Source organism: Oncorhynchus masou, chromosome 3, assembly GCF_036934945.1.
Source record: "Oncorhynchus masou masou isolate Uvic2021 chromosome 3, UVic_Omas_1.1, whole genome shotgun sequence".
Lineage (NCBI taxonomy): Eukaryota > Metazoa > Chordata > Actinopteri > Salmoniformes > Salmonidae > Oncorhynchus > Oncorhynchus masou.
In genome coordinates, this window is record NC_088214.1 from 8,233,069 (window position 1) to 8,257,760 (window position 24,692).

The window sequence follows — 24,692 nt, forward strand, 5'->3', positions numbered from 1 at the left end:
AAAGTATTCGGCGACCTTTTGCCACATTTCAGGCTTCAAACATAAAGATATAAAACTGTATTTTTTGTGAAGAATCAACAACAAGTGGGACAATCATGAAGTGGAACGACACTTATTGGATATTTCAAACTTTTTTAACAAATCAAAAACTGAAAAATTTGGGCGTGCAAAATTATTCAGCCCCTTTACTTTTAGTGCAGCAAACTCTCTCCAGAAGTTCAGTGAGGATCTCTGAATGATCCAGTGTTGACCTAAATGACTAATGATGATAAATACAATCCACCTGTGTGTAATCAAGTCTCCGTATAAATGCACCTGCACTGTGATAGTCTCAGAGGTCCGTTAAAAGCGCAGAGAGCATCATGAAGAACAAGGAACACACCAGGCAGGTCCGAGATACTGTTGTGAAGAAGTTTAAAGCCGGATTTGGATACAAAAGATTTCCCAAGCTTTAAACATCCCAAGGAGCACTGTGCAAGCGACAATATTGAAATGGAAGGAGTATCAGACCACTGCAAATCTACCAAGACCTGGCCGTCCCTCTAAACTTTCAGCTCATACAAGGAGAAGACTGATCAGAGATGCAGCCAAGAGTCCCATGATCACTCTGGATGAACTGCAGAGATCTACAGCTGAGGTGGGAGACTCTGTCCATAGGACAACAATCAGTCGTATATTGCACAAATCTGGCCTTTATGGAAGAGTGGCAAGAAGAAAGCCATTTCTTAAAGATATTCATAAAACGTGTCGTTTAAAGTTTGCCACAAGCCACCTGGGAGACACACCAAACATGTGGAAGAAGGTGCTCTGGTCAGATGATACCAAAATGGAACTTTTTGGCAACAATGCAAAACGTTATGTTTGGCGTAAAAGCAACACAGCTCATCACCCTGAACACACCATACCCACTGTCAAACATGGTGGTGGCAGCATCATGGTTTGGTCCTGCTTTTCTTCAGCAGGGACAGGGGAAGATGGTTAAAATTGATGGGAATATGGATGGAGCCAAATACAGGACCATTCTGGAAGAAAACCTGATGGAGTCTGCAAAAGACCTGAGACTGGGACGGAGATTTGTCTTCCAACAAGACAATGATCCAAAACATAAAGCAAAATCTACAATGGAATGGTTCAAAAATAAGCATATCCAGGTGTTAGAATGGCCAAGTCAAAGTCCAGACCTGAATCCAATCGAGAATCTGTGGAAAGAACTGAAAACTGCTGTTCACAAATGTTCTCCATCCAACCTCAGAGATTGAGCTGTTTTGCAAGGAGAAATGGGGAAAAATGTCAGTCTCTCGATGTGCAAAACTGATAGAGACATACCCCAAGCGACTTACAGCTGTAATCGCAGCAAAAGGTGGCGCAACAAAGTATTAACTTAAGGGGGCTGAATAATTTTTGCACGCCCAATTTTTCAGTTTTTGATTTGTTAAAGTTTTATCCAATAAATGTCGTTCCACTTCATGATTGTGTCCCACTTGTTGTTGATTCTTCACAAAAAAATACAGTTTTATATCTTTATGTTTGAAGCCTGAAATGTGGCAAAAGGTCGCAAAGTTCAAGGGGGCCGAATACTTTCGCAAGGCACTGTAGTTTAGGGCCTTCAAACTCCACCCAGGACATCGAAGCCAGTTCCACTGCATTTTTGTTCACTGTTTCCCTCTAATTACGGACTGATTTGGACCTGGGACACCAGGTGAGTGTGCAATGAATTATCAGGTAGAACAGAAAACCATCAGCCTCCGGACCTGGTAGGGTAAGAGTTGAGTACCCCTGGTGTAGAGAATCATTGTACTGTCCAAAACCGCTGTGAAATATATTTTCACAACCAAAACAATTGTATTTTCAGCTGTTTGAAGCTGGTGTACAAAACCGAAAGTAAAAGACGCACGAACGGGAAGCATAGAAACAGAGCACATAGAACAGATCTACCACTTCTTAGACTTGCTTTCAATGTGACTGACAGATCTATAACACACACTTCTATGTGCATTGGGTCGTCCAAAAAGTTACATATTGCAGCTTTAAGTTCAAGAGTAGATTAAGCAACTTGCCCCCGTATCGCTTTCCCCGTATCGGTCGTTTCCCTGTGGTTCAACAGGACCTCCACTGTGGTGGTATCCACAGTCGCAATAGAGCTATACAGACTTGCTAACATACATATCACCTTGACTCATCTCTTCTCCTCCCTCCTTCCCGTCCTCTCTTCAGGTGGTACTTTGCAGTCATTTCCATGTCTGGTGTGTTTGCCGTCACCTTCTCTGTGATCTTTGCGTACGTGGCGGACATCACGGCAGAACACGAGAGGAGCACAGCCTACGGTTTGGTGAGGAGGGGAAACTAAATAACAACCAAGATGGGCATCCTATCAGTGTTATTTTAGCTGTTTTGTTAATATGCGACTCTGGGATGCTGGCCTTCTAGGCAGAGTTGCAAAGAAAAAGCCATATCTCAGACTGGCCAATAAAAAATAAAAGATTAAGATGGCAAAAGGAACACAGACACTGGACAGAGGAACTCTGCCTCAGCATCCCAGAGTCACCTCTTCACTGTTGACATTAAGACGGGTGTTTTGTGGGTACTATTTAATGAAGCTGCCAGTTGAGGACTTGTGAGGCGTCCGTTTCTCAAACTAGACACTCTAATGTACTTGTCCTCTTGCTCAGTTGTGCACCGGGGCCTCCCACTCCTCTTTCTATTCTGGTTAGAGCCAGTTTGCTCTGTTCTGTGAAGGGAGTAGTACACAGCGTTGTACGAGATGTTCAGTTTCTTGGCAATCTACACACAATACCACATTTTTATTTGACCTTTTATTTAACTAGGCAAGTCAGTTAAGAACAAATTCTTATTTTCAATGACGGCCTAGGAACAGTGGGTTAACTGCCTGTTCAGGGGCAGAACGACAGATTTGTACCTTGTCAGCTCGGGGATTCGAACTTGCCAACCTTTCGGTTACTAGTCCAACGCTCTAACCACTAGGCTACCCTGCCGCCCCAACTAGTCTAAAGAAGGCCAGTTTTATTTTTTTATTGCTTCTTTAATTAGCACAACAGTTTTCAGCTGTGCTAACATAATTGCAAAAGGGTTTTCTAATGATCAATTAGCCTTTTTAAATGAGAAACTTGGATTAGCTAACACGATGTGCCATTGGAACACAGGCGTGATGGTTGCTGATAATGGGCCTCTGTACACCTAAGTAGATATTCCATTAAAAATCAGCCGTTTCCAGCTACAATGTCATTTGCAACATTAACCATGTCTACCCTGTATTTCTGATCAATTGTATGTTATTTTAGGGGGGAGGACAGGAGAATCGGTGTCATTTTATATATATATATATATATATATATAAAAATACTCCTGCCTTTAGAATGACACTGATTCTCCTGTCCTCCCCTCTAACATTCTCTCCCCTCTGTCTCCTTTATCCACTGCCCCCCCCCTCAGGTGTCCGCTACCTTTGCAGCCAGCCTAGTGACGAGCCCGGCCATTGGAGCGTACCTGTCGGAGACGTACGGTGACACCCTGGTAGTTATCCTGGCTACGGCCATCGCCCTACTGGACATCATTTTCATCCTGGTGGTCGTCCCCGAGTCGTTGCCAGAGAAGATGAGACCAGCGTCCTGGGGAGCACCCATCTCCTGGGAGCAGGCTGACCCCTTCGCTGTGAGTACTATGCTATTATAGTACTGTAGTATGCTGACCCCTTTGCTGTGAGTACTATACTGTACTATATAGTCAAATATTATAGTACTGTAGTATATTACCTCCGGGGAGCAGTCTGACCCCTCCACTGTGAGTACTATAGTACTATTCATGGGTTGCATCTCCGTCACTTGAATCACGTCATTGCCATAGTTATCAACGTTCAACCAGGGACACACTTCAAAATTCAGACGTCATTTACAAACTAAGAATTTGTGTTTCGTCAATCTGCCAGATCAGAGGCAGTAGGGATGACATTTTTCCTGTCCTGCTAAGCATTCAAAGTACTTTTGGGTGTCAGGGAAAATGTATGAAGTAAAAAGTACATTATCTTTAGGAATGTAGTACAGTAAAAGTTGTCAAATATAAATAGTAAAGTACAGATACCCCCCCAAAAACTACTTAAGTAGTACTTTTACTTTGGTACAATACACCACTGCAATGTTGTCATTAGCTAGCAAAGTTAGCATTGCTAGCTATTTTGAACTAACGTTAGCTATCTCAAATTTCTCCTCAATATAAGCAAAATAGCCAGCGTTATACTGCATCTAAAGTCAATCTCAAGGTTTACCTACTAATTATTTGTGTTTTTTTAGAATTGTCATTGTGTTTTCAAGCCATGGTAATGCACTTTGGAAGGAATCGTCAGCCGCACCTAATGAGGATGCATTGAGTAGACTGCTCAGTTGGGCATCAGGCCTAAAATGACCATTCAAAACAATATTGGTGTGACTATGAATTATGTCATTTTGCTGAATACCATTCTGCTGGAGGGGAGCCTCTATCTCTAAGGAACAGGACAAACGATCTGTGTTTAACAACAAAATGTATCTGAATCTAATTTATTCTATGTCCCATCTCCAGTCTCTGCGGAAGGTGGGCCAGGATTCCACAGTGCTTCTCATCTGCATCACAGTGTTCCTGTCTTACCTGCCTGAGGCCGGACAATACTCCAGCTTCTTCCTCTATCTCAGACAGGTACTGACAACGCCGAGACTCACCCCCTCCAGGGTTCTCCAACTGGCGGCCCGCAGGCCGAATTTGGCCCGCGTGTGATTTTTATTTGGCCCCAAGTTTTCTGAGCAATGAAAAAACGTTTACACAGAAAACAAAACAAACTGTACCACACAGACGGAGTCCTGGGAGGTAAGTAAAAATACCCTAAAGATAATAGAAAAATGAGCAGTTGTAAAATAAGACCGCAGTAAGATTTATGTGGCATTTATGGTTTTCTACATGTGACCATAATGGTGACCAAATTTTCTAGAATTTCTCAGTATTCTCATGCAGGTCAAAAGTTTTTTTTTCTGGGGCTATAAATAGCAGGAGCCTGAAAGCCACATCCTCGCAGACAGTATTTCAGCTGTGGACATCAACATCAAAATAAATATTTTCACAAAAACATACAAGACTATTAAACAGATGTTCAGAGGAGTCAGGCTCAAATACAATGTTAGTCAAAATAAAGAAGTTATAGGTTTGGCGAAAGAGCATATTGTCTAAGATCTTCTGACTCCGTAAATGAACCTACTGCCATTTTAAGACTGGATTCTGTTACAGTCCCAAAAATGCATGTGCTATGGTGCCAGTATCTGGTTGACATTTTGAAATGAATGAAGGAAAACTGGTGTAAACTAGGTTCTATGAAATAATTTAACATTTTAGATATTGTATGCTTATAGAGTGGGATTTGGGGGAAGACCATTTCACAGATAGCAACCCAGTCCTCATCACCAAATGCACCAAATGTCTCTCTTCCAAAATATGTCTCAATGTGTCAGATTAAATCCCTCCAGTAGAATTTTAAACTATTTTTTCAACCACAGTAATTTGAAAACAGTTTACCCACTTTACTAGGCAAGTCAGTTAAGAAAAAATTATTATTTACAATGACGGCCTAGGAACTGCCTTGTTTAGGGGCAGAGCGACACTTTTTTTTTTTTTTTTACCTTGTCAGCTCGGGGATTCGAACTTGCAACATTTCGGTTACTAGTCCAACGCTCTAACCACTAGGCTACCTGCCACCCCGCCCGATTTAAGAGCAATCGGTGATCAGAGTGATACATTGTCTGGATTCTCTAAGTATCTCCTTGCATTTCTCCAAACTGAGTGTATTACATACTATAAAATGGTCAGATAATGCATTTTTCCCACAATTATTGATAAATGGTAAAGAACATAACACCCAAGGATGACATACCCGAAGTGAGTCACGTCTGTCTAGGCACCAACAAGTGATTGATATGAGCATGCCAATGATATAGTAGAGCCCTCTCAGTTCTTTAGGCTTAATTAGTTTGGTTAATTTCATTCTCGGTTTCTTATTTATTCCAGATATATTTAGAGATACTGGCCTTTAAAAAAAACATAATAATAAAAAAAAACTTTTGGAAAGATTTGAGTTTTTTTCATCCATATCGGTTGAACCATTTTAGACATTTCGGAACTTTCTGTACTTTCGTCCCACCCTATTTTAGGGGGACAAATTATTGGGAAAAATTAATTTGTGTATTGAAGTAGTCAAAAGTTCAGTATTTGATCCCATATTCATAGCACGCAATGACTGTGTCAAGCTTGTGACTCTACACATTTGTTGGATGCAGTTGCTGTGTTTGTTTTGATGGTTTCAGATTATATTGTGCCCAATAGAAATTAATGGTAAATAATGTATTGTCGGGGCCTCCCGGGTGGTGCAGTGGTTAAGGGCTGTACTGCAGCGCCAGCTGCGCCGTGACCGGGAGGTCCGTGCGGCGACGCACAATTGGCCTTGCGTCGTCCGGGTTAGGGAGGGGTTGGCCGGTCCTTGTCTCATCGCGCACCAGCGACTCCTGTGGCGGGCAGGGCACAGTGCGCGCTAACCAAGGTTGCCAGGTGCACAATGTTTCATCCGACACATTGGTGCGGTTGGATGCGCGCTGTGTTAAGAAGCAGTGCGGCTTGGTTGGTTTATATATTTTATATTTTTCTGTGAATACATAGGGAAAAAATAGGATGACTTTGAAACCTGGAAAAATAAAACTGTGAAAAAGGAGTTTACCAAAAGAGAACTGATTTTTATTTTATTTTATAGGGCCCGACAACTGTAGTGACTGTTCAAAATCACTAACAATAAAAACCCTCTTTGTGATTGAGCAAAGGTTCTATTTTATTCCCTCCAAACAATCAAACGATGTGTAAGGTGGCGCCGACAGACATGGCAGCTCTGCTTCTCGCTCCTAAGCAACTTTGTAGTATTTTGTTGTGACTTCTTACAAAAAAACATTCTGGCCGAAAATAATGTGTTATTACATACAGCTGGAAATAACTTTTGGATATCAGAGTGGCGGTAACTCACCAGCATTACGACCAGGAATTCTCACAAAACCCTGACGGCCCACAATGAACTACACTGGACTTCATACTAACTGGAAACCACATCTCCCGAGGCCACATTGTAGCTGTCGATATTAATAAGGCAAATGAGGGAAAAGCAACACATTTGACTGTAGTACTCTCTTATGAAAAACACTAAACCACGACTACTCGCCTTTTTCGAGATGGCTACAAGGCCTGCCCCTGCCCTCCCTTCGGCAAGTAAGATCACAACCCCATTTTGCTCCGCCCTTCCTATAGGCAGAAACTCAAACAGGAAGTACCTGTGCTCAGGACTATTCAACACTGGTCTGACCAATCGGAATCCACGCTTCAAGATTTGTTTTGATCACGCTGACTGGGATATGTTCCAGGTAGTCTCTGAAAATATCATTGACGTATACACGGACATGGTGCCTGAGTTCATCAGGAAGTGTTTAGGGGATGTTCCCACTGTGACTATTAAAACCTACCCCAACCAGAAACCGTGGCTAGATGGTAGCATTCATGCAAAACTGAAAGCATTTAACCATGGCAAGGTTACTGGGAATATGGCAGAATACAAAACAGTGTAGTTATTCATTCCGTAAGGCAAACAGGCAAGATGTCTGTACAGAGACAGTGGAGTTGCAAATTAACGACCCCCGACACGAGACTTATGTGGCGGGGTCTACAGACCATCACAGATTACAAAGGGAAAACGAGCTATGTTGCGGACACCGTCTTGCTCCCGGACTAAACCACTTCGCCCGCTTTGAGGATAACGCAGTGCCACCGACACGGCCCGCTCTCGTTTTCCGTGGCCGACGTGAGTAAGACCGTGTCCTCAGACCAGCTGGCTGGTGTGTTAACAGACATATTCAATCTCTCCCTATCAGAGTCTGCTGTTCCCACTTGCTTCAAGATGTCCACCATTGTTCATGTATCCAAGAAAACAAAGGTAACTGAACTAAATGACTATCGCCCCATAGCACTCACTTCTGTCACCATGAAGTGCTTTGAGAGGCTAGTTAAGGATCATATCACCTCCACCTTACCTGACACCCTAGACCCATTTCCAGTTCACCCACGACTGTGTGACCACGCACGTCTCCAACTCAATCATCATGTTTGCAGACGACACAACAGTAGTAGGCCTGACTACCAACAACGATGAGACGGCCTACATGGAGGAGGTGAGGGCTCTGGTGGAGTGGTGCCAGGAAAATAACCTCTCCCTCAACGTCAACAACATGAAGGAGCTGGACTTCATGAAACAGCAGACGGGACCGCAGTGGAGAAGGTGGAAAGCTTCAAGTTCCTCGGCGTACACATCACTGACAATCTGAAATGGTCCACCCACACAGACAGTGTGGCGTAGAAGGTGCAACAACGCCTCTTCAACCTCAGGAGGCTGAAGAAATTCAGATTGGGCTGTATCAACACCTGTTATGGCAACTGCACCGCCCGCAACCGCAGGGCTCTCCAGAGTGTCCCGTCTATGACTGTGATTCAATTATGAGTTGCTATTTTATCAAATCGATTACCTAACGTTTAATTGATTACGTGATTGAATTAAACCATGGTACCACAGAAGCATTAATTTATATTGAGCGGTTATCTCCCGAATCCACTCTCTTAAAGATCTGAATATCTTTATCAACAAGTCAATTATTAATCGTCACCTTATTCAGTCTCATTCTGATTGTCGTAAAGTACTTTATCTGCATGAATCCTGGCTAACAAGTTGAATCAGCAACACAAATCACACAATTACACATGTATGTATGCATACATACATACATACATACATACATACATGCATACATACATACATACATTCATTACTAATCATTTCATAAAAAGTCCCTGGTGGGCTAATCCGATATGACGGCTAGTTACACAAAGGAAGGGGGTTGGGTTTGAATGAAAGAGCGGGAAGACTGAGGGACAAAGGGTTTGGGTCTCTATCGGACCATGAGAAGCTATGCTACCGTAAAGACAATCTTACGCATTCCAATAACCGCCCTTTCGGAAAAGGAAAATGCCAGAGATATATTTACTCTGAGCTGCTCTTCGATAAATGGGTTGAATATGGAAGACTGGTTTACCTAGCAGATATCGCCATTGTCCTTTTGAAGAATCTTTCTGGTTGAAGAGCGGATACGTTAAAGTACCCTGTCGTTCTTCTGAGATTCCTTTCCTAGGCCACGTATGTTTACAGCTGCAGCTGAGAACTCTACGTCTCAGATGTATCTTCTTTAGTGAATAATAGTTCTAAGTTCATACCAAGTTGCCGTAATCAGCTCGTGCTGTATTCTGGCTGCTCTATTCTAAATTAATTGTCACCTCCACGTGATCTGGTCTCATGTAAATTTCGTTAGAGTAGTTGTTGAACCATACACAACCACAGCTCACGCTGGGGTTTGCTTCGTCTAAAGTGAATTGGGTCATGGGGGCTTTTGTACTGGGGAAGAGAAGGGCGTGTTTCATCCCTCTCCAACCAATATCTGTTCACTTGGGCGTGGCCACTGAGTGAGCGTAAGTTTACTTATGACAACAATTCTCTCATTTTGAAGCTAAAATCACATTTCATCTTCTCACAAATAATTTCATATTTCAACATTTAAATTGCACAACAATTCCATGTGAATCTGAATGTGTAGACTTTCCAAGATACAATTTGTCATATCAGATATGTCCCAGACACCAACTGAAAGATTAGTGGAATCTGTGTGGGTAGCTGGACAGGTAGGATGACTGACAGTGAAGGTGAACAGGTGGTCAGGTGACAGAGCAATGTATGAGACTGAGGCAGGAATTCCTTTAACCATAAAGTGGTATATTTACTGAGTAGTCTGTGCTGCATCACAAAGGAAACAAATAACATGTATCCAATCAAATTCATTATTAACATAATTTAGGGAGTTCAACAGTCCAGTTCATTAAGAAGTCAATAGTAATCATCCGTGAGTCATTTAGGCTCCTAACTATTTATCATGAAAGAATACAAAGGGATATTATTTAATTTTTACCCATCTACAAAAAGGTTCCCTTCCTTGTGAGACACTTGAAAACCTCCCTGGTCTTTGTGTTTGAAATTCACTGCTCGACTGAGGGACCTTATAAAATTATCTGTATGTACAGAGATGAGGTAGTCTTTTAAAAAATCATGTTCAACACTACACTATTGCACACAGTGAGTACACACAGTGAGTACATTCGGTGACTCGTTAAGCATATTTTTTTACTCCTGAACTTATTTATTTAGGCTTGCCATAAGGAATGGGTTGAATACTTATTGAATTGAAAACTGACTTGACTCCAGATGTTTCAGCTTTTCATTTTTGGAAATCTTTCTAAAAACATAATTCCACATTTGACATTATTGGGTAGTTTGTAAGCCAGTGACACAAAAATCTCAATTTAAACTATTTTAAAATCAGGCTGTAACACAACATAGGAATAAGTGAAGGGGTGTGAATACTCTGAAGGTAATGTAAATATACAGTACGTGTTAGTGTAGACGGACAAAAGGCTCACATACACAGACCCTGAATCCCAAATCAATCCCTACCTCCTAGGCAGTGTTGATTTTGAATTCAGGGAAAGGGCTAAAACTCCGCCCTCACTGGGAAATGCTTCCAGTTTTCACGATAATACAGATTTCTGTGGGCAGTGATACTAGTTTGCAAACATTTACATTACATTTACATTTAAGTCATTTAGCAGACGCTCTTATCCAGAGCGACTTACAAATTGGTGAATTCACCTTCTGACATCAGTGGAACAGCCACTTTACAATAGTGCATCTAAATCATTTAAGGGGGGGGTGAGAAGGACGACTAGAATTGAACTCCAACTGTCATAACACATTCAGCAGACAAACAACAACAGATAATTATATGACAAGTCTCTCCAGAAGAATTCTCTCCACATTCTTCACACTCCTCCTCACAACCTGGAACACACCAGAGGGGCTGTGACTGGTCTTTTGTTAACTACTGTAGTCCTTCATTAACACAAAAAAGGGCCTTTTCAGTGTTTACTGGTAGTGGATCTAATTTGTCAGTCAGTCAGTGATTTATGTCCCACACGGCACCCTAATTCCCTACCTAGTGCACTACTTTTGACCAGTGCCCATAATTTGGGTGCTATTCAAGACACAGTGAGAGAGACAGAGAGTCAGACTGGCCTAGGGGTCTAGACTAACTTTTTCCACTGGTGCTACCAACTATTTCAGTTGATTGCGCCAGCACTTTATTTGGCCGGGCAGATTTGTTATGATATTGACCAGTCCCATAACGTACCTGTATTCCATACAGAACCAGGCTAATAAATGACTAGCCATATTTAAAATATGCAGAGCTTGACACTGGCAAATTCACAATGCTGGCTGTGCCACTAGAGATTCTGGGTTTGAGTCCAAGCTCCATCACAGCCTGGACGCGATCCGGGAGACTCACGGGCGTCGTCCGGGTTAGGGAGGGTTTGGCCAGCAGGGATGTCCTTTTCACATCGTGCACTAGTGACTCCTGTGGCGGGCTGGGTGCAGTGCACCCTGACCCGGTTGCCAGGAGCACAGCGTTTCCTCCGACACATTGGTACGGCTGGCTACTGGGTTAAGTGTCAAGATGCAGTGCGGCTTGGTTGGGTTTCGGAGGACACGCGGCTCTCGACCTGCGCCTCTCGAGTCCATACGGAAGTTGCAGTGATGAGACAAGACTAACTACCAATTGGATATCACAAAATTAGGGAGAAAAAGGGGTAAAAAAAATAAATTGCTAGGCACCACACTGGGCCAGCGCCAACTGAAACGCTACTGGCCAGAATGAAAAATCATCCAGGAAAGTGGCTGATGCATAATTTAAATGGAACCTTTAAATTTACGGACTGAGCAATACAACAGGTGGCTGGTGGACCCTTAATTGGGGAGGACGGGCTCATAGTAATGGCTGGAATGGAATTAATGTGATGGTATCAAACAGGTGACCTCAATACCATTCACACCATTGTTATGAGCAGTCCTCCCCTTAGCAGACTCCTGTACTCCATACACAAATAACATTTTAACTTGACAATATCATATTTACAAATCAAATATTATTGGTCACATATATATTTAGTAGATGTTGTCGTGGGTGCAGTGAAATGCTTGTGTTCCTAGCTCCAAAAATGCAGTAGTATCTAACAGTAGTATCTATTTCACAACTATTAACAAATCTAAAAAGTAAAAGAATGGAATATATAAATATTAGGACGAGCAATGTCTGAGTGGCATTGATTAAAATACAGTAGAATTGAATACAGTATATACACATGAAATTAGTAAAACAGTATGTAAACGATATTAAAGTGACTAGTGTTTCCATGTCTATGTACAAAAGGGTAGCAGCATCGAAGGAGCAGAGTTGAGTAACCGGGTGGTAGCCAGCTAGTGATCGCTATATAAACAGTCTGCTGGCCTTGAGATAGAAGTTGTTTTTCAGTCTCTCAGTCGCTGCTTTGATGCACCTGTACTGACCTCGCCTTCTGGATGATAGCGGGGTGAACAGGCAGTGGCTCGGGTGGTTGATGTCCTTGATTATCTTTATGGCCTTCCTTTGACATCGGGTGCTGTCGGTGTGCTGGAGGGCAGACAGGTGATGCGTTGGGCAGACCGCACCACCCTCTTGTCATGACATTGCCCTGTTGGGTGAGGTTTATGACCCCCCCCATAAATACCTTTCCCCCTTTTCTCTCCACTCTACAGAATGGACTCTTGGAAAGCCCTGTGTTACCACAGAGAAAGTATGGTAACATCAAACGGTTGGGGAACGGAAAAATATTTCCCTCTGTTGATACTTAAAGAATATGTCAGATCAGTCAGATCAGTCACCCAAAACGTTACACATTGCATCTTTAACAAATGCAATCTATTAGCTTCTAAAATGTAAGTACACTGTATCTAGCTGTCCGAAAACACGTTCTGATGGAATTGCTTGGCCTCACTTTGTTAAAACCCAGAGTGCATTGAGTGACTGTTCCAAAAGTAGTAATGTGATTGCATGGAGGACTCAGGCCACAAAATAGGTGAAGTGAACTGGAAAAAGAGTTCAGTCCTCATTTGAAAGGGCAGTGTGACTACAAAGAGAACCGAGTTCTCATTCCAAGTTGGTTTGCTTTTACCCCGGAGTTCGCTTTAAAGAGGACTATGTTAAAACACCCTTAGACTTACCCAGGAAGACTCTGTTGTAACTGCTGCTAAAGGTGATTCTAACATGTTGACTCAGAGGTGTGAATAATTTGTTGATTTGATTTCTGTATTTCATTTTCAATAAATGCCTAAACATGTTTTCACTTTGTCATTCTGAGGGTATTTTGTGAATTCCAGCTATAAAATAACTAAATGTGAATGGGTCCAAGGGTTATGAATAGTTTCTCTCCCCCAGGTCTCTCTAACCTGTGTCTTCTCTCCTCCCCCAGGTCTCTCTTTAACCCGCGTCTTCTCTCCTCCTCCAGATCTCTCTTTAACCCGCGTCTTCTCTCCTCCTCCAGATCTCTCTTTAACCCGCGTCTTCTCTCCTCCTCCAGGTCTCTTAATCCGCGTCTTCTCTCCTCCTCCAGGTCTCTCTTTAACCCGCGTCTTCTCTCCTCCTCCTCCAGGTCTCTCTTTAACCCGCGTCTTCTCTCCTCTTCCTCCAGGTCTCTCTTTAACCCGCGTCTTCTCTCCTCTTCCTCCAGGTCTCTCTTTAACCCACGTCTTCTCTCCTCCTCCAGATCTCTCTTTAACCCACGTCTTCTCTCCTCCTCCAGATCTCTCTTTAACCCACGTCTTCTCTCCTCCTCCAGATCTCTTTAACCCGTGTCTTCTCTCCTCCTCCAGATCTCTCTTTAACCCGCGTCTTCTCTCCTCCTCCAAGTCTCTCTTTAACCCGCGTCTTCTCTCCTCCTCCAGGTCTCTCTTTAACCCGCGTCTTCTCTCCTCCTCCAGGTCTCTCTTTAACCCGCGTCTTCTCTCCTCTTCCTCCAGGTCTCTCTTTAACCCGCGTCTTCTCTCCTCTTCCTCCAGGTCTCTCTTTAACCCGTGTCTTCTCTCCTCCTCCTCCAGGTCTCTCTTTAACCCGCGTCTTCTCTCCTCCTCCAGGTCTCTCTTTAACCCGCGTCTTCTCTCCTCCTCCAGATCTCTCTTTAACCCGTGTCTTCTCTCCTCCTCCAGGTCTCTCTTTAACCCGTGTCTTCTCTCCTCCTCCAGGTCTCTCTTTAACCCGCGTCTTCTCTCCTCCTCCAGGTCTCTCTTTAACCCGTGTCTTCTCTCCTCCTCCAGGTCTCTCTTTAACCCGCGTCTTCTCTCCTCCTCCAGGTCTCTCTTTAACCCGCGTCTTCTCCTCCTCCTCCTCCAGGTCTCTCTTTAACCCGTGTCTTCTCTCCTCCTCCTCCAGGTCTCTCTTTAACCCGCGTCTTCTCTCCTCCTCCAGGTCTCTCTTTAACCCGCGTCTTCTCTCCTCCTCCAGGTCTCTCTTTAACCCGCGTCTTCTCCTCCTCCTCCTCCAGGTCTCTCTTTAACCCGTGTCTTCTCTCCTCCTCCTCCAGATCTCTCTTTAACCCGTGTCTTCTCTCCTCCTCCAGATCTCTCTTTAACCCGTGTCTTCTCTCCTCCTCCAGGTCTCTCTTTAACCCGTGTCTTCTCTCCTCCTCCTCCAGATCTCTCTTTAACCCGTGTCTTCTCTCCTCCTCCTCCAGAGCTCTCTTTAACCCGTGTCTTCTCTCCTCCTCCAGGTCTCTCTTTAACCCGTGTCTTCTCTCCTCCTCCTCCAGGTCTCTCTTTAACCCGCGTCTTCTCTCCTCCTCCAGGTACAAAGGTTCAGTTCAGAGACAGTAGCTGCCTTCATAGCTGTGGTGGGCATCCTCTCCATTGTTGCTCAGGTTGGTGACTTTTGACACTCGTTGTGGTGTTTTTATACTTTTCGTATCAATATTCTGCCTCGCAATAGGTCCCAGAGACAGAGTTGACATATCTGTAATGAACGACTGATTGGCTGATTTTGTTGGACTACCTGCTATGTTCCCTTTGTCAGACGATGGTTCTGGGGATTCTGATGCGCTCCATAGGGAATAAGAACACTATCCTACTGGGCCTAGGCTTCCAGATACTACAGCTGGCCTGGTACGGCTTCGGATCTCAACCATGGTCAGTAACAACTACCTTTTTTAATATACTATCACTAACCCTAACATACTGGCCATCACTAACCCTAACATACTGGCCATCACTAACCCTAACATACTGGCCATCACTAACCCTAACATACTGGCCATCACTAACCCTATCATACTGGCCATCACTAACCCTATCATACTGGCCATCACTAACCCTAACATACTGGCCATCACTAACCCTAACATACTGGCCATCACTAACCCTAACATACTGGCCATCACTAACCCTAACATACTGGCCATCACTAACCCTGACCTTCACCCTGACCCTAACATACTGGCCACAACTAACCCTGACCCTGACGTATTGGCCACAACTAACCCTGACCCTGACGTACTGGCCACAACTAACCCTGACCCTAACGTACTGGCCACAACTAACATACTGGTCACTCAACCCCTTTAAGCACAACTTTTTGTGGAACAGGGGGAATAGTGGAGAGAGACTAGTCCTGATGCTCTGTGTTAGTAGTTAGGCCCCGGGAGAGACTAGTCCTGATGCTCTGTGTTAGTAGTTAGGCCCCAGGAGAGACTAGTCCTGATGCTCTGTGTTAGTAGTTAGGCCCCGGGAGAGAAAGTAGTCCTGATGCTCTGTGTTAGTAGTTAGGCCCCGAGAGAAAGTAGTCCTGATGCTCTGTGTTAGTAGTTAGGCCCCGGGAGAGAAAGTAGTCCTGATGCTCTGTGTTAGTAGTTAGGCCCCGGGAGAGAAAGTAGTCCTGATGCTCTGTGTTAGTAGTTAGGCCCCGGGAGAGAAAGTAGTCCTGATGCTCTGTGTTAGTAGTTAGGCCCGGGAGAGACTAGTCCTGATGCTCTGTGTTAGTAGTTAGGCCCGGGAGAGACTAGTCCTGATGCTCTGTGTTAGTAGTTAGGCCCGGGAGAGACTAGTCCTGATGCTCTGTGTTAGTAGTTAGGCCCCGGGAGAGACTAGTCCTGATGCTCTGTGTTAGTAGTTAGGCCCCGGGAGAGACTAGTCCTGATGCTCTGTGTTAGTAGTTAGGCCCGGGAGAGAAAGTAGTCCTGATGCTCTGTGTTAGTAGTTAGGCACCGGGAGAGACTAGTCCTGATGCTCTGTGTTAGTAGTTAGGCCCCGGGAGAGACTAGTCCTGATGCTCTGTGTTAGTAGTTAGGCCCCGGGAGAGACTAGTCCTGATGCTCTGTGTTAGTAGTTAGGCCCCGGGAGAGAGACTAGTCCTGATGCTCTGTGTTAGTAGTTAGGCCCCGGGAGAGACTAGTCCTGATGCTCTGTGTTAGTAGTTAGGCCCGGGAGAGAGACTAGTCCTGATGCTCTGTGTTAGTAGTTAGGCCCGGGAGAGAGACTAGTCCTGATGCTCTGTGTTAGTAGTTAGGCCCCGGGAGAGAGACTAGTCCTGATGCTCTGTGTTAGTAGTTAGGCCCCGGGAGAGAGACTAGTCCTGATGCTCTGTGTTAGTAGTTAGGCCCCGGGGGAGAGAGACTAGTCCTGATGCTCTGTGTTAGTAGTTAGGCCCCGGGAGAGACTAGTCCTGATGCTCTGTGTTAGTAGTTAGGCCCCGGGAGAGACTAGTCCTGATGCTCTGTGTTAGTAGTTAGGCCCGGGGGAGAAAGTAGTCCTGATGCTCTGTGTTAGTAGTTAGGCCCCGGGAGAGACTAGTCCTGATGCTCTGTGTTAGTAGTTAGGCCCGGGAGAGAAAGTAGTCCTGATGCTCTGTGTTAGTAGTTAGGCCCCGGGAGAGAAAGTAGTCCTGATGCTCTGTGTTAGTAGTTAGGCCCCGGGAGAGAAAGTAGTCCTGATGCTCTGTGTTAGTAGTTAGGCCCCGGGAGAGAAAGTAGTCCTGATGCTCTGTGTTAGTAGTTAGGCCCCGGGAGAGACTAGTCCTGATGCTCTGTGTTAGTAGTTAGGCCCCGGGAGAGACTAGTCCTGATGCTCTGTGTTAGTAGTTAGGCCCCGGGAGAGACTAGTCCTGATGCTCTGTGTTAGTAGTTAGGCCCCGGGAGAGACTAGTCCTGATGCTCTGTGTTAGTAGTTAGGCACCGGGAGAGAGACTAGTCCTGATGCTCTGTGTTAGTAGTTAGGCCCAGGGAGAGAGACTAGTCCTGATGCTCTGTGTTAGTAGTTAGGCCCCGGGAGAGAGACTAGTCCTGATGCTCTGTGTTAGTAGTTAGGCCCGGGAGAGAGACTAGTCCTGATGCTCTGTGTTAGTAGTTAGGCCCCGGGAGAGACTAGTCCTGATGCTCTGTGTTAGTAGTTAGGCACCGGGAGAGACTAGTCCTGATGCTCTGTGTTAGTAGTTAGGCCCCGGGAGAGACTAGTCCTGATGCTCTGTGTTAGTAGTTAGGCCCGGGAGAGACTAGTCCTGATGCTCTGTGTTAGTAGTTAGGCCCCGGGAGAGACTAGTCCTGATGCTCTGTGTTAGTAGTTAGGCCCCGGGAGAGACTAGTCCTGATGCTCTGTGTTAGTAGTTAGGCCCCGGGAGAGACTAGTCCTGATGCTCTGTGTTAGTAGTTAGGCACCGGGAGAGACTAGTCCTGATGCTCTGTGTTAGTAGTTAGGCCCCGGGAGAGACTAGTCCTGATGCTCTGTGTTAGTAGTTAGGCCCCGGGAGAGACTAGTCCTGATGCTCTGTGTTAGTAGTTAGGCCCGGGAGAGACTAGTCCTGATGCTCTGTGTTAGTAGTTAGGCCCCGGGAGAGAAAATAGTCCTGATGCTCTGTGTTAGTAGTTAGGCCCCGGGAGAGACTAGTCCTGATGCTCTGTGTTAGTAGTTAGGCCCCGGGAGAGACTAGTCCTGATGCTATGTGTTAGTAGTTAGGCCCCGGGAGAGACTAGTCCTGATGCTCTGTGTTAGTAGTTAGGCCCGGGAGAGACTAGTCCTGATGCTCTGTGTTAGTAGTTAGGCCCCGGGAGAGACTAGTCCTGATGCTATGTGTTAGTAGTTAGGCCCCGGGAGAGACTAGTCCTGATGCTCTGTGTTAGTAGTTAGGCCCTGGGAGAGACTAGTCCTGATGCTCTGTGTTAGTAGTTAGGCCCCGGGAGAGACTAGTCCTGATGCTCTGTGTTAGTAGTTAGGCCCCGGGAGAGACTAGTCCTGATGCTCTGTGTTAGTAGTTAGGCCCCGGGAGAGAAAGTAGTCCTGATGCTCTGTGTTAGTAGTTAGGCCCGGGAGAGACTAGTCCTGATGCTCTGTGTTAGTAGTTAGGCCCGGGAGAGAAAGTAGTCCTGATGCTCTGTGTTAGTAGTTAGGCCCCGGGAGAGAAAGTAGTCCTGATGCTCTGTGTTAGTAGTTAGGCCCTGGGAGAGACTAGTCCTGATGCTCTGTGTTAGTAGTTAGGCCCGGGAGAAACTAGTCCTGATGCTCTGTGTTAGTAGTTAGGCCCTGGGAGAGACTAGTCCTGATGCTCTGTGTTAGTAGTTAGGCCCCGGGAGAAACTAGTCCTGATGCTCTGTGTTAGTAGTTAGGCCCCGGGAGAGAAAGTAGTCCTGATGCTCTGTGTTAGTAGTTAGGCACCGGGAGAGACTAGTCCTGATGCTCTGTGTAAGTAGTTAGGCCCCGGGAGAGACTAGTCCTGATGCTCTGTGTTAGTAGTTAGGCCCCGGGAGAGACTAGTCCTGATGCTCTGTGTTAGTAGTTAGGCCCCGGGAGAGACTAGTCCTGATGCTCTGTGTTAGTAGTTAGGCACCGGGAGAGACTAGTCCTGATGCTCTGTGTTAGTAGTTAGGCCCCGGGAGAGAAAGTAGTCCTGATGCTCTGTGTTAGTAGTTAGGCCCCGGGAGAGAAAGTAGTCCTGATGCTCTGTGTAAGTAGTTAGGCCCCGGGAGAGACTAGTCCTGATGCTCTGTGTTAGTAGTTAGGCCCCGGGAGAGACTAGTCCTGATGCTCTGTGTTAGTAGTTAGGCCCCGGGAGAGACTAGTCCTGATGCTCTGTGTTAGTAGTTAGGCCCCAGGAGAGACTAGTCCTGATGCTCTGTGTTAGTAGTTAGGCCCGGGAGAGAAAGTAGTCCTGATGCTCTGTGTTAGTAGTTAGGCCCCGGGAGAGACTAGTCCTGATGCTCTGTGTTAGTAGTTAGGCCCGGGAGAGACTAGTCCTGATGCTCTGTGTAAGTAGTTAGGCCCCGGGAGAGACTAGTCCTGATGCTCTGTGTTAGTAGTTAGGCCCGGGAGAGACTAGTCCTGATGCTCTGTGTAAGTAGTTAGGCCCCGGGAGAGACTAGTCCTGATGCTCTGTGTAAGTAGTTAGGCCCGGGAGAGACTAGTCCTGATGCTCTGTGTTAGTAGTTAGGCCCCGGGAGAGACTAGTCCTGATGCTCTGTGTTAGTAGTTAGGCCCGGGAGAGACTAGTCCTGATGCTCTGTGTTAGTAGTTAGGCCCGGGAGAGAAAGTAGTCCTGATGCTCTGTGTTAGTAGTTAGGCCCGGGAGAGACTAGTCCTGATGCTCTGTGTTAGTAGTTAGGCCCCGGGAGAGACTAGTCCTGATGCTCTGTGTTAGTAGTTAGGCCCGGGAGAGACTAGTCCTGATGCTCTGTGTTAGTAGTTAGGCCCGGGAGAGACTAGTCCTGATGCTCTGTGTAAGTAGTTAGGCCCCGGGAGAGACTAGTCCTGATGCTCTGTGTAAGTAGTTAGGCCCCGGGAGAGAAAGTAGTCCTGATGCTCTGTGTTAGTAGTTAGGCCCGGGAGAGACTAGTCCTGATGCTCTGTGTTAGTAGTTAGGCCTCGGGAGAGACTAGTCCTGATGCTCTGTGTTAGTAGTTAGGCCCCGGGAGAGACTAGTCCTGATGCTCTGTGTTAGTAGTTAGGCCCCGGGAGAGAAAGTAGTCCTGATGCTCTGTGTTAGTAGTTAGGCCCCGGGAGAGAAAGTAGTCCTGATGCTCTGTGTTAGTAGTTAGGCCCCGGGAGAGAAAGTAGTCCTGATGCTCTGTGTTAGTAGTTAGGCCCCGGGAGAGACTAGTCCTGATGCTCTGTGTTAGTAGTTAGGCCCCGGGAGAGACTAGTCCTGATGCTCTGTGTTAGTAGTTAGGCCCGGGAGAGACTAGTCCTGATGCTCTGTGTTAGTAGTTAGGCCCCGGGAGAGAAAGTAGTCCTGATGCTCTGTGTTAGTAGTTAGGCCCCGGGAGAGAAAGTAGTCCTGATGCTCTGTGTTAGTAGTTAGGCCCCGGGAGAGAAAGTAGTCCTGATGCTCTGTGTTAGTAGTTAGGCCCCGGGAGAGACTAGTCCTGATGCTCTGTGTAAGTAGTTAGGCCCCGGGAGAGACTAGTCCTGATGCTCTGTGTAAGTAGTTAGGCCCCGGGAGAGACTAGTCCTGATGCTCTGTGTAAGTAGTTAGGCCCCGGGAGAGAAAGTAGTCCTGATGCTCTGTGTTAGTAGTCAGGCCCCGGGAGAGACTAGTCCTGATGCTCTGTGTTAGTAGTTAGGCCCCGGGAGAGACTAGTCCTGATGCTCTGTGTTAGTAGTTAGGCCCCGGGAGAGAAAGTAGTCCTGATGCTCTGTGTTAGTAGTTAGGCCCCGGGAGAGACTAGTCCTGATGCTCTGTGTTAGTAGTTAGGCCCCGGGAGAGAAAGTAGTCCTGATGCTCTGTGTTAGTAGTTAGGCCCCGGGAGAGACTAGTCCTGATGCTCTGTGTTAGTAGTTAGGCCCCGGGAGAGACTAGTCCTGATGCTCTGTGTTAGTAGTTAGGCCCCGGGAGAGACTAGTCCTGATGCTCTGTGTTAGTAGTTAGGCCCCGGGGGAGAGACTAGTCCTGATGCTCTGTGTTAGTAGTTAGGCCCGGGAGAGACTAGTCCTGATGCTCTGTGTTAGTAGTTAGGCCCCGGGAGAGACTAGTCCTGATGCTCTGTGTTAGTAGTTAGGCCCGGGAGAGACTAGTCCTGATGCTCTGTGTTAGTAGTTAGGCCCCGGGAGAGACTAGTCCTGATGCTCTGTGTTAGTAGTTAGGCCCGGGAGAGACTAGTCCTGATGCTCTGTGTTAGTAGTTAGGCCCCGGGAGAGACTAGTCCTGATGCTCTGTGTTAGTGGTTAGGCCCCGGGAGAGACTAGTCCTGATGCTCTGTGTTAGTAGTTAGGCCCGGGAGAGACTAGTCCTGATGCTCTGTGTTAGTAGTTAGGCCCCGGGAGAGACTAGTCCTGATGCTCTGTGTTAGTAGTTAGGCCCCGGGAGAGAAAGTAGTCCTGATGCTCTGTGTTAGTAGTTAGGCCCCGGGAGAGAAAGTAGTCCTGATGCTCTGTGTTAGTAGTTAGGCCCCGGGAGAGACTAGTCCTGATGCTCTGTGTAAGTAGTTAGGCCCCGGGAGAGACTAGTCCTGATGCTCTGTGTAAGTAGTTAGGCCCCGGGAGAGACTAGTCCTGATGCTCTGTGTTAGTAGTCAGGCCCGGGAGAGACTAGTCCTGATGCTCTGTGTTAGTAGTCAGGCCCGGGAGAGACTAGTCCTGATGCTCTGTGTAAGTAGTTAGGCCCCGGGAGAGACTAGTCCTGATGCTCTGTGTAAGTAGTTAGGCCCCGGGAGAGACTAGTCCTGATGCTCTGTGTTAGTAGTCAGGCCCCGGGAGAGACTAGTCCTGATGCTCTGTGTTAGTAGTCAGGCCCCGGGAGAGACTAGTCCTGATGCTCTGTGTTAGTAGTCAGGCCCCGGGAGAGACTAGTCCTGATGCTCTGTGTTAGTAGTTAGGCCCCGGGAGAGAAAGTAGTCCTGATGCTCTGTGTTAGTAGTTAGGCCCGGGAGAGAAAGTAGTCCTGATGCTCTGTGTTAGTAGTTAGGCCCCGGGAGAGAAAGTAGTCCTGATGCTCTGTGTTAGTAGTTAGGCCCGGGAGAGAAAGTAGTCCTGATGCTCTGTGTTAGTAGTTAGGCCCCGGGAGAGAAAGTAGTCCTGATGCTCTGTGTTAGTAGTTAGGCCCCGGGAGAGACTAGTCCTGATGCTCTGTGTTAGTAGTTAGGCCCCGGGAGAGAAAGTAGTCCTGATGCTCTGTGTTAGTAGTTAGGCCCCGGGAGAGACTAGTCCTGATGCTCTGTGTTAGTAGTTAGGCCCCGGGAGAGACTAGTCCTGATGCTCTGTGTTAGTAGTTAGGCCCCGGGAGAGACTAGTCCTGATGCTCTGTGTTAGTAGTTAGGCCCGGGAGAGACTAGTCCTGATGCTCTGTGTAAGTAGTTAGGCCCCGGGAGAGACTAGTCCTGATGCTCTGTGTTAGTAGTTAGGCCCGGGAGAGACTAGTCCTGATGCTCTGTGTAAGTAGTTAGGCCCCGGGAGAGACTAGTCCTGATGCTCTGTGTTAGTAGTTAGGCCCCGGGAGAGACTAGTCCTGATGCTCTGTGTAAGTAGTTAGGCCCCGGGAGAGACTAGTCCTGATGCTCTGTGTAAGTAGTTAGGCCCCGGGAGAGACTAGTCCTGATGCTCTGTGTTAGTAGTTAGGCCCCGGGAGAGACTAGTCCTGATGCTCTGTGTTAGTAGTTAGGCCCGGGAGAGACTAGTCCTGATGCTCTGTGTTAGTAGTTAGGCCCCGGGAGAGAAAGTAGTCCTGATGCTCTGTGTTAGTAGTTAGGCCCGGGAGAGACTAGTCCTGATGCTCTGTGTTAGTAGTTAGGCCCCGGGAGAGACTAGTCCTGATGCTCTGTGTTAGTAGTTAGGCCCCGGGAGAGACTAGTCCTGATGCTCTGTGTTAGTAGTTAGGCCCCGGGAGAGACTAGTCCTGATGCTCTGTGTAAGTAGTTAGGCCCCGGGAGAGACTAGTCCTGATGCTCTGTGTAAGTAGTTAGGCCCCGGGAGAGACTATTCCTGATGCTCTGTGTAAGTAGTTAGGCCCCGGGAGAGAAAGTAGTCCTGATGCTCTGTGTTAGTAGTTAGGCCCCGGGAGAGACTAGTCCTGATGCTCTGTGTTAGTAGTTAGGCCTCGGGAGAGACTAGTCCTGATGCTCTGTGTTAGTAGTTAGGCCCCGGGAGAGAAAGTAGTCCTGATGCTCTGTGTTAGTAGTTAGGCCCCGGGAGAGAAAGTAGTCCTGATGCTCTGTGTTAGTAGTTAGGTCCCGGGAGAGAAAGTAGTCCTGATGCTCTGTGTTAGTAGTTAGGCCCCGGGAGAGAAAGTAGTCCTGATGCTCTGTGTTAGTAGTTAGGCCCCGGGAGAGACTAGTCCTGATGCTCTGTGTTAGTAGTTAGGCCCGGGAGAGACTAGTCCTGATGCTCTGTGTTAGTAGTTAGGCCCCGGGAGAGACTAGTCCTGATGCTCTGTGTTAGTAGTTAGGCCCCGGGAGAGAAAGTAGTCCTGATGCTCTGTGTTAGTAGTTAGGCCCCGGGAGAGAAATTAGTCCTGATGCTCTGTGTTAGTAGTTAGGCCCCGGGAGAGAAAGTAGTCCTGATGCTCTGTGTTAGTAGTTAGGCCCCGGGAGAGACTAGTCCTGATGCTCTGTGTAAGTAGTTAGGCCCCGGGAGAGACTAGTCCTGATGCTCTGTGTTAGTAGTTAGGCCCCGGGAGAGAAAGTAGTCCTGATGCTCTGTGTTAGTAGTTAGGCCCCGGGAGAGACTAGTCCTGATGCTCTGTGTTAGTAGTTAGGCCCCGGGAGAGAAAGTAGTCCTGATGCTCTGTGTTAGTAGTTAGGCCCCGGGAGAGACTAGTCCTGATGCTCTGTGTTAGTAGTTAGGCCCCGGGAGAGACTAGTCCTGATGCTCTGTGTTAGTAGTTAGGCCCCGGGAGAGACTAGTCCTGATGCTCTGTGTTAGTAGTTAGGCCCCGGGAGAGACTAGTCCTGATGCTCTGTGTTAGTAGTTAGGCCCCGGGAGAGACTAGTCCTGATGCTCTGTGTTAGTAGTTAGGCCCGGGAGAGACTAGTCCTGATGCTCTGTGTTAGTAGTTAGGCCCCGGGAGAGACTAGTCCTGATGCTCTGTGTTAGTAGTTAGGCCCCGGGAGAGACTAGTCCTGATGCTCTGTGTTAGTAGTTAGGCCCCGGGAGAGACTAGTCCTGATGCTCTGTGTTAGTAGTTAGGCCCCGGGAGAGACTAGTCCTGATGCTCTGTGTTAGTAGTTAGGCCCCGGGAGAGACTAGTCCTGATGCTCTGTGTTAGTAGTTAGGCCCGGGAGAGACTAGTCCTGATGCTCTGTGTTAGTAGTTAGGCCCCGGGAGAGACTAGTCCTGATGCTCTGTGTTAGTAGTTAGGCCCCGGGAGAGACTAGTCCTGATGCTCTGTGTTAGTAGTTAGGCCCCGGGAGAGACTAGTCCTGATGCTCTGTGTTAGTAGTTAGGCCCCGGGAGAGACTAGTCCTGATGCTCTGTGTTAGTAGTTAGGCCCCGGGAGAGACTAGTCCTGATGCTCTGTGTTAGTAGTTAGGCCCCGGGAGAGACTAGTCCTGATGCTCTGTGTTAGTAGTTAGGCCCCGGGAGAGACTAGTCCTGATGCTCTGTGTTAGTAGTTAGGCCCCGGGAGAGACTAGTCCTGATGCTCTGTGTTAGTAGTTAGGCCCCGGGAGAGACTAGTCCTGATGCTCTGTGTTAGTAGTTA

At 46.8% G+C, this 24,692-nt stretch overlaps 1 protein-coding gene across 1 annotated transcript in view; it reads left to right on the plus strand.

Moving 5' to 3' along the window:
- Positions 1 to 24,692, plus strand: part of mfsd14a2 (major facilitator superfamily domain containing 14A2) — a 62,930-nt gene that overhangs the window by 13,260 nt on the left and 24,978 nt on the right. The window contains exons 5-9 of the mRNA XM_064930064.1: positions 2,215 to 2,329; positions 3,451 to 3,669; positions 4,573 to 4,686; positions 14,872 to 14,943; positions 15,096 to 15,208. Of these exons, the coding sequence (XP_064786136.1) occupies positions 2,215 to 2,329; positions 3,451 to 3,669; positions 4,573 to 4,686; positions 14,872 to 14,943; positions 15,096 to 15,208 (633 nt within the window). The remainder of the gene's footprint in view (positions 1 to 2,214; positions 2,330 to 3,450; positions 3,670 to 4,572; positions 4,687 to 14,871; positions 14,944 to 15,095; positions 15,209 to 24,692) is intronic.